The sequence below is a fragment of the Gobio gobio genome, assembly GCF_949357685.1.
Source record: "Gobio gobio genome assembly, chromosome: 1".
NCBI classification, from domain to species: domain Eukaryota; kingdom Metazoa; phylum Chordata; class Actinopteri; order Cypriniformes; family Gobionidae; genus Gobio; species Gobio gobio.
The window spans coordinates 17,315,320-17,324,393 of NC_137097.1; the positions used below are offsets into that span (position 1 = coordinate 17,315,320).

Genomic DNA, 9,074 nt, shown 5'->3' on the forward strand with positions numbered 1-9,074 from the left:
GTGATCGTACTCTCCAGGGACCAGCCTAGATTGATCACACGGTGTGATCGTATGCTCCAGGGACCAGCCTAGATTGATCACACGGGTGTGATCGTACTCTCCAGGGACCAGCCTAGATTGATCACACGGGTGTGATCGTACTCTCCAGGGACCAGCCTAGATTGATCACACAGGTGTGATCGTACGTGTCAAAGGGTTAACGAAAAGGAAAAGTTTAAATCGCTTAAAACAGACGAGATAGCTGATTCGAACGTGTGATGCTCCACGGCGGCAAATCTGCTTCAACGTCGCTGCGCTGTCGTCATCGTGTAAAGCCCGCCCCAACGTTTCTGATTGGTGCCTCGATTTCGAGGGATTAGAAATGGGTTTGAATGGGCTCTTTGCCAGACTACTTGCAGAGCAAATCTAAATTTGCCGTAAATTGTCTGGGTTTTCCCAGGCTAATTTCTAATTGTAATGTATTGCAAATTTTACACACCCAGTTTAAGTAACTTTAAAAGCAACAAAATATATAATGCATAACAATGTGCATCCCAATCCATTTCTCACTTATATATTTTCACACATAGATATATGAGAATACAGTGGGGAGAACCAGTATTTGATAGACTGCCGAATTTGCAGGTTTGCCCACTTACAAAGCATGTAAATGCAAATTAATTATTTAAAAATCATACCATGTGATTTTCTGGGTTTTTTTCCCCCGTCTCTCACAGTTGAAGAGTACCTATGATAAAAGTTACAGACCTCTACATGCTTTGTAAGTGGGCAATCCTGCAAAATCGGCAGTGTATCAAATACTTGTTCTCCCCACTGTACATTTCATGAATTACATGACAGCGCCATTATTATACCACATGATATCTTAACTTCAAAACAAATATTGTTGACTTAACATATTATTGTATTTCGATGGGGAAATGTTCATGAAAATATGAGAAGAAAAAAACAATGTCTCTTTATTCTCTTATTTATTTATACAGGATGAAGAGATACAGATCAAGGATCAGCAACAAGATGCATAAAAGATTATAGATTAGATGCTTTAACAAAAACAGTCATGTGATATTCAAGAGTCCTGTCTGTCTCAGTGATGAAACTCTAAATACAAACGTACATGTAGAGAAAGCTCAGACTTTTGTACAGTAATCTATTGCATATTTCAAACACACATTAGTCCTCATTAATGGAGGTTCATATGTTAATTATTCTTCATGATATTCATCTTAAATCATTCACTGAAGGTTCAGAATTACTGGAATCACATTCTGCAAATCTCATCTTCTCATAAGGGAAACAGCAGGAAACCACTGAAAGTGTTGTGGTTATTCCCATTATCAAATACCCTCCTGCCAGACCATAGTCTCACATAGACAACATCTCCAACCTCCAGGAGCAACACAACTCCATTTGAGGAGCTTAAATCACCCTGAGGCTGATTATCATGTGCTGCGACAACACGCTGTTCATTCTTATAAATGGAGGCAGATGACTGAGTTGGGGCAATACCAAATGCAGATATTCTGAACATGTACACTCCTTTCAGTGGGGCTGTGAAAATACCTGAATCAAACAACAAGAGATACAGAATCAGCTGTTTCCTGTAGTATTGATCAATTACCAAACACACTGTGTAATAGTTTTAAAAGATGGCAGATCATTTAATTCTCTTACAGACATTACACACCTGCAGAGAGGTCTGAAGATTTTCAATAGCAACCTGTGATCAATCATACATACAGGTTTATTTACTTTTTATTTTAAACGATTTAATTTTATAATAATTTATATTCATTAGTAATTTATGTAAATTTATATAATTTATTCATATTAATTTACATAATTTATCATTTAATTATTAATTTATATAATTTATTATTTTATTGTTATTGATTTATGTCTTTATATTTTATATTACTTATTTCTTTGTATTGATGTTTAATCTTATGATTGTGGTCTGAAGGGATGTTCGCTTCACGAGTAGGAGATCAGAGAAAGTCTCCATTTCAAGGTTTTTATTGTCATACGATGATGTTGTGAAGCAGTAATTTTCAATGTTTCCTCCCTTGATCTTGTTGGAATTGTACTGGCCAGACAAAGTCTGAGCATTGAGACATACGCAAATAAGATTATTCAATAAAACTTTGAGGTACCAGACCAGACTTTCTGTTGACAGGTTTGCTGCACACACCAGACAAACTGATATCTTTTGACAAGATCCGGCATCCGGGGCTAGATTTGATTTTTCTGACATGAAGATTCCATCCGATCTAACACTATAAACTGAGTTTATGACTCCAATTCATTGATAATTACCTGTAATTGGGTTGTAGGCGTTCCCTATGTTTGTGAAGACGTTCCTGTAGGTTAGTGTGAGGTCAGTGGTAAAAGGACCAATATATCCACTGCCAGATTCCATCAGTGCAGCTGAAAAAGCAATCTCTCTGTCTGTTGTTAAAAAACACAAGCAATAGTTACATTTGTATTTCTATAGCACATTTAAAAGCAACAGAGTAATGCCAAAGTGCAGTACAGTAAGACAATGTGCATATATAAAGAAAGCATAAAAAGAAACAAGGCAGATACACACAATAAATACATTAGACCCAATAAATATAAAATCTACCAAAATGGATCTAATCAAAAGCCAGAGAGAACAGATGAGATTTAAGAGCTGATTTAAAGCTGGCTAGTGAAGGAGCAGACCTCACATTGAAGGGCAGACTGTTCCAGAGTTTAGGTGCTGCAGCAGAGAAGGCCCGACCACCCTTAGTTATACAGCGAAAATGTGGGACAGTTAAGAGAAGATTACAAGACCTAAGAGTTCTTTGGGGAGTATAAGGAATCAGAAGATCACTAATGTATTTTGGAGCAACACCAGCCTTGTACACAAATACTGCAACTTTAAAATCGATTCTGAACTTAATAGGAAGTCTATGTAAAGCTGCTAAAATGGGAGAAATGTGATCTCTCTTTTTTGTGCCGGTAAGAAACATTTTGGATAATTTGCAGGCCAGAGTACAGGGAATTACAGTAGTCCAGACGTTATGTTATTGATTGCGAAATAAAACGCCTTCATAACCTCTTTAATCAGTTAAAAGGAGATGAAGACCAGGATGGTCCTAAAATCTAAATTTTGCTTTATTGTGATATATTACTGTATTACACTGAGAATGCATTCACTGAATTTAACAACATTCACTTGACTTGGAGTAAGATTTGAAGTTTCTGTGAAGGAATAAAGATTCTGTTAAATGACATTTACACTGATTATTACTTATTGTAATTGACAACACAATTTACACAGTTTACACTCAACTTCACACTAACATTTACACCGTGCAATGTATTGGTGTTTTACTTTGAGGATAATTGATAAAAGAGTAAATGTTTTGGTGAGGTACCATCATTTTTCTTCTTCAGCTCTTCCAGGCTAATCGTCTGTTGTTCTGCAGCCTGTTCAGCATCTCTCAGTCGCGTCTCTAAACCTCTGTTGATTTCTTTCTGCTCTCTGTTGATTTCTTTTTGCTCTGTGACCGTGGCGGTCAGTTCTCTGATGTTTTCTTTCTGCTCTGTGACCGTGGCGGTCAGTTCTTTGTTGTTTTCTTTCTGCTCTGTAGCAGTGGCGGTCAGTTCTCTGATGTTTGCTTTCTGCTCTGTGACTGTGGCGGTCAGTTCTCTCAGGGCTGCATGGATGTCAGGGAAGCACAGATGGCAGTATTGTTGGCTGTCAGTTGAAGCTTCAGATCTCAAAATGTCTGTTTGAGGTGGATTCTGTCTTGTGTCCTCAGAGCTGAGCTGTTGACTGATCTCGTTCTCATTGAGTCCTCCATCAACCTGTTTTTGAACGACAAACACAAAGGTTTCCAACAGCAGCAGTAAACACACTAAACCCTTCATTCTTCACTGATGTTTGTTTCCAGCTCTTGTTCTGTCATCCCCACAGCCTCTCATGTCCTTTTATACTCCTGTTGTTTACTGTCAAAGTTAGGTTCTAATCTTTTTTATATATATATATTGACACAAGTTGTAGCTTTCCCACAGTTTCCAAGATCCTTCTCAAGGCCTCACAAGTGTTCGCAGTCCACCTTTTCATGTCCTTGAACTCCTGCAAACTCCACCATGATGGCTGATTTTCTTTAAGGTTCTAGGAATAAAACCACAGTAGAATCACAGGTTCTGCCAGAGAGTGCAACCAGGTTAACATTTATACTTTTAACAGATGCTTTAATCCAAAGCAATATATATTACAATTAAATTAATTTGTGCATAACTTTTTGAACATTGTTCCCCAACTTTACAGAATGCAGAGAAGAAAATATAAAGAAAAGACAATAGTCTTTTAAAGCACTAGCAGCAAATGGAAAAGTGCCAAAAGTTATACCCTTTGTTTTGAATTTAGAATCTAGTCAAATTGTGCAAAATCACTAAGTGGTTTACAGTTTATTTGTTTTTTATCAATACTTTGTGCTTTTCTTACAAACAGAGTTACCAGTATTGAGAGTGACTCAATACTGTGGGTACTAAAGTGGGTAAATGATGACTTTTGGTGAACTATCCCTTTAAGTAGGGTGTTATGACACATCATTTGCTTCACAGGACACGTGCTTTCCACTACATATTTATATATTAGTATTTTCTAACATGTAACTATATGTAACCATGTTTGGACTCATCTGACAGCTTATAATGTCACGGTTCATAAATCCATGTCTCTTTCTCGTCCCATGTGCTGTTGTTATGTGTGTGTGCGTGCTGATTGTGTGGGCGTGCCCACTCATTGGATCATCAGCCATCCGGCTCATCAGTCCCGACACCAGCTGCAGCTCATTATAATCACCATATATATACTCATCACTTTCTCATCTCTTTGTCAGATTGTTGTTTGTGGTTTCCGGTGTGTGTTCGAGTCTGCGTCTGAGTCCTGTGCCTTCCCTGTTTCTGTTTCTGTTCGTGTTCCCGTGGCTCTGGATTCATCATCACCTCTTCATACCACGCTCCTGCACTTCCTTCACCATCCTCATTTGGCCATTGGAGTCCCTGCGCCGCTAGCCTGCTCTCTGTGAACTTCGTCTGTGTACATCATCATTGTTTCATTAAGGAGAGTTTTACTTGCACTTGCTTCCGCCTCTGTCCCGTGACAGAACGATCTGACCATTATTATGGAAGCAGCGAGTGACTCTTCATCCTCACTGGAGGCATTCATGAACAACAGCATACTTCGAATGGATAACCAGGAGAGTAATCTCAACGAGACAGCTCTCGCTGTTCAGGCTTTAGTGGCTCAACCAGCAGATCCAACTGATGCGTATGCCCACTGCGCCACCCTCACCGCCGATTCCCCCACCACCATCAGCAGACCTCGCTCAGTCGGAGCCCCGCCTACCTGTTCCTGAGGCTAATTCAGGTGAAACCAGTTACTGTCGAGCGTTCCTAACCCGATGTGCTATGCATTTTTCTCTTCAACCCAGGACATTTCATGAGGAGCGACCCAAGGTCGCCTTTGTATTGACGCTACTGACTGGGAGGGCGGCGCTTTGGGGAACGGCGGTGTGGGAGAACCAGGACAAATGCTGTTCCTCGTTTCAGACGCTCTCCGCCGAGATGAGACGGGTGTTCGACCGTGCTGTCGCTGGAAGAGAGGCAGCCAGAGTGTTGGCTGATCTGCGACAGGAGGAGAGGTCGGTAGCTGACTTTTCGATCGAGTTTCGAACCTTAGCGGCGGAGAGCCAATGGAACGAGGAGGCGCAGTGGGACATGTTCCTGCATGGGCTGGCTGACCGCGTCCAAAAGGAGATCTATGCCATGGACCTTCCCACTAGACTCAACGATTTAATCGCACTGGTGTTAAGAGTGGACGCACGTCTTTCCCGAGTGGATCGACGAGTCCAGTTCATGGTGGAGGTCGATGCGTCAGAGGAAAGGGGAAGGCGCAGTACTATCTCAGCGTTCTCCTTCAGACGACAAGATGCATCCTTGCACATTTTTTTCTCACCGTTTGTCCCCTGCCGAACGTAATTATGACATTGGCAACAGAGAGTTGTTGGCAGTTAAGTTAGCATTGGAGGAATGGCGTCACTGGTTAGAAGGGTCAGGGGTACCTTTTATCGTCTGAACCGATCACAAGAACTTAGAATACATTCAAACTGCCAAAAGACTATATTCCAGGCAGGCTAGGTGGGCTCTTTTTTTCGGTCGTTTTGACTTTACTCTCTCGTACCGCCCGGGTTCCAAAAACATCAAACCCGACTCTTTATCACGTATTTTTGACCGCTCCGAACGCCCGGCTACTCCCGAGTGCATTTTACCAGAGTCTCTATTCATCTCTACACTCACATGGGAGATCGAATCGAAGGCCTTAGAAGGGGTAACGCTTCGGCCCGTTGCCCACCTGACCATTTATTCGTGCCTGAGAATTTACGGTCCAGCGTTATTCAGTGGGGACATTGTTCCAATGTGGCTTGCCATCCAGGAGTTAATCGCACAAATTTTTTTGTCAAGCAACGATTCTGGTGGCCTCTCATGGCTCGTGACGTTCACAGTTTTGTCTTGGCCTGCTCAGTTTGCGCCACGGGTAAGACTTCCAATCGACCTCCAGATGGGCTACTTCAACCGCTGCCGGTTCCTTCGAGACCCTGGTCCCATATCGCTCTAGATTTTATCACCGCCCTCCCACCCTCTCAGGGTCACACGGTAGTTTTGACCGTGGTGGACCGGTTCTCAAAGGCGGCCCATTTCATTCCCTTGCCCAAATTACCCTCAGCCAAGGAGACAGCGTTGATTGTCATTAATCACGTCTTTCGGTTACATGGCCTGCCGACAGACGTGGTTTCTGACAGAGGACCCCAGTTTGTGTCCAAATTTTGGAAAGAGTTTTGTAAATTTCTGGGTGCGACTGTCAGTCTGTCCTCAGGGTTCCACCCCCAGAGCAATGGTCAAACTGAGCGAGCCAATCAGGATCTGGAGAGAACGTTACAATGTTTAGTATCCAAGAATCCTTCCTCGTGGAGCCAACAAATATCTATGGTGGAGTACGCCCACAATACGTTGCCAGTGACATCAACGGGCCTATCACCGTTTGAGTGTAGTGTATGTTACCGGCCACCTATTTTTCCTAGTCTGGAATCCGAAGTCGCGGTCCCCTCCGCTCACGCCTTCGTCCAGAGGTGTCGTCGCACTTGGACTAGAGCCCGTGAGACTCTACTTCAAGTGGGATCACGCACCAAGGCTAAAGCCGATCGCCACCGGTCTAGGCCTCCCGTATACGTTGTCGGTTCCAAAGTGTGGCTTTCTACCAAGAACATTCCTCTTCGCTCCATATCGAATAAACTTGCTCCCAAATTCATAGGCCCATTTTCTGTCACCAAGATCGTTAGTCCGGTGGCAGTCCGCCTCAATCTTCCTCCTGCGTTTTTTTTGCTCTCATTAATCCGCCGGTCCCGTTGTTTGTGGTTTCCGGTGTGTGTTCGAGTCTGCGTCTGAGTCCTGTGCCTTCCCTGTTTCTGTTCGTGTTCCCGTGGCTCTGGATTCATCGTCACCTCTTCATACCACGCTCCTGCACTTCCTTCACCATCCTCATCTGGCCATTGGAGTCCCTGCGCCGCTAGCCTGCTCTCTGTGAACTCCGTCTGTGTACATCATCATTGTTTCATTAAAGAGAGTTTTACTTGCACTTGCTTCCACCTCTGTCCCGTGACATATAAACTGAACTGAATTGTGGTGAACTTCATATTAAAGTATCCTGATGTATAATCTTTGTGCATTGAGGAGAATATGGCAATATATTCTCTTTATCTCCACACATTTGCCTTATCTTTCAGTTTCCTGTCAGCTGGTTTTGGTGTTGGTTTTCCACTCATGTATAAGAAGGAAAGGTCACTGTTGATCTGGTAGAAAGGCTTTAACTCTGCCCCACACACACACACACACACACACCAGTGCATAACCTCATACTATAAGAAAGGCTTTAACTCTATCGCCACCCCCCCCCCACACACACACACACACACACACACACACACCGGTGCGTACCCTCATACTATAAGAAAGTCTTTAACTCTGCCCCCCCACACACACACACACACACACACACCAGTGCATAACCTCATACTATAAGAAAGGCTTTAACTCTGTCACTCTCACACACACACACACACACACACACACCTGCCACAGAGTCTCTCTGACAAATAATGGGAAGAGTATGAAACACACTCACATGAGATGAAATCAAAGTCTTCAAAGTTTATTCAGGACACACAAGCGGCACTTTCAAAACACATAATTTATATAATATATATATATATAAGCTGTTTTCCTCATGGGACCGAAAGTTTCTCATCACAATGTCAAAAAAAAAGAAGTGTTTTTATTATCTTATTATATATGGATGTTTGGTCCCCACAACAAAAGGAATATCTGGAACACACACAGACAAATATGTGTACGTTCTCTGCAGTTTCACACCTTGAATTTATTCCTGTGTGTTGGAACATCAGTTTATTGGACATGTATTACTGGGATTTTTATCCTCAGTACATTATAAGTTTATATATATCCTTCAAAATGCTGTTTATCTTAATTTCAGAGAAGATTAAATCTCTTACTCTACACGCTTCAATGTTGTTCAGTCCAAAGTCTGTTTGAAATTATTACACAAGTGTCTTTGTTCCATCTGTAAGATTATGAGAAGGATCATTTAGTTAATGTGACCATAATTACAGGCAAAATATCATTTATTTATGTGGTTCCCAAATGGATTAAATCCAGATTCAGAAATAATTAACTATTTCTTTCTTTGCACAGTCGTTATTTCTGTGTGTGTGTGTGTGTGTGTGTGTGTGTGTGTGTGTGTGTGTGTGTGTGTGTGTGTGTGTGTGTGTGTGTGTGTGTGTGTGTGTGTGTGTGTGTGTGTTCAGGTGCTCATTTGTGCTTTTGCATGTGTCCAAAAATATACTTTCATTATTGATTAACCACTATATACTTTGTGATGTTTACACAGACATTTCAGTCTAGCAGATGTCAATGAACACATTATCAAAAGTGCTTATTCTTCCACTTTCCCATAACTCAGG

The 9,074-nt window shown here is 41.8% G+C and overlaps 1 protein-coding gene across 1 annotated transcript; it reads right to left on the reverse strand.

Annotated features, from left to right (window-relative positions):
* Nucleotides 1–936: 936 nt before the first annotated feature.
* LOC307131281 (uncharacterized protein) lies at nt 937–3,936 on the reverse strand. The gene is made up of 3 exons (XM_079824844.1): nt 3,405–3,936; nt 2,317–2,448; nt 937–1,563 (listed from the first exon to the last, which is right to left on the reverse strand). Exons 1-3 carry the CDS (start codon nt 3,898–3,900, stop codon nt 1,286–1,288), a joined length of 906 nt encoding a protein of 301 aa, XP_079680970.1. The 5' UTR covers nt 3,901–3,936; the 3' UTR covers nt 937–1,285.
* Between the last annotated feature and the right edge of the window lie 5,138 nt (nt 3,937–9,074).

Excerpts from the sequence above, each read along its gene's own strand:
- LOC307131281 (XM_079824844.1), bottom strand. The coding sequence starts at position 3,900 with ATGAAGGGTTTAGTGTGTTTACTGCTGCTGTTGGAAACCTTTGTGTTT. Across the intron at positions 2,449-3,404 it reads GCTGAAGAAGAAAAATGATG|ACAGAGAGATTGCTTTTTCA; the intron begins GTACCTCACCAA and ends TTTTAACAACAG. Across the intron at positions 1,564-2,316 it reads CGCCTACAACCCAATTACAG|GTATTTTCACAGCCCCACTG; the intron begins GTAATTATCAAT and ends TGTTTGATTCAG.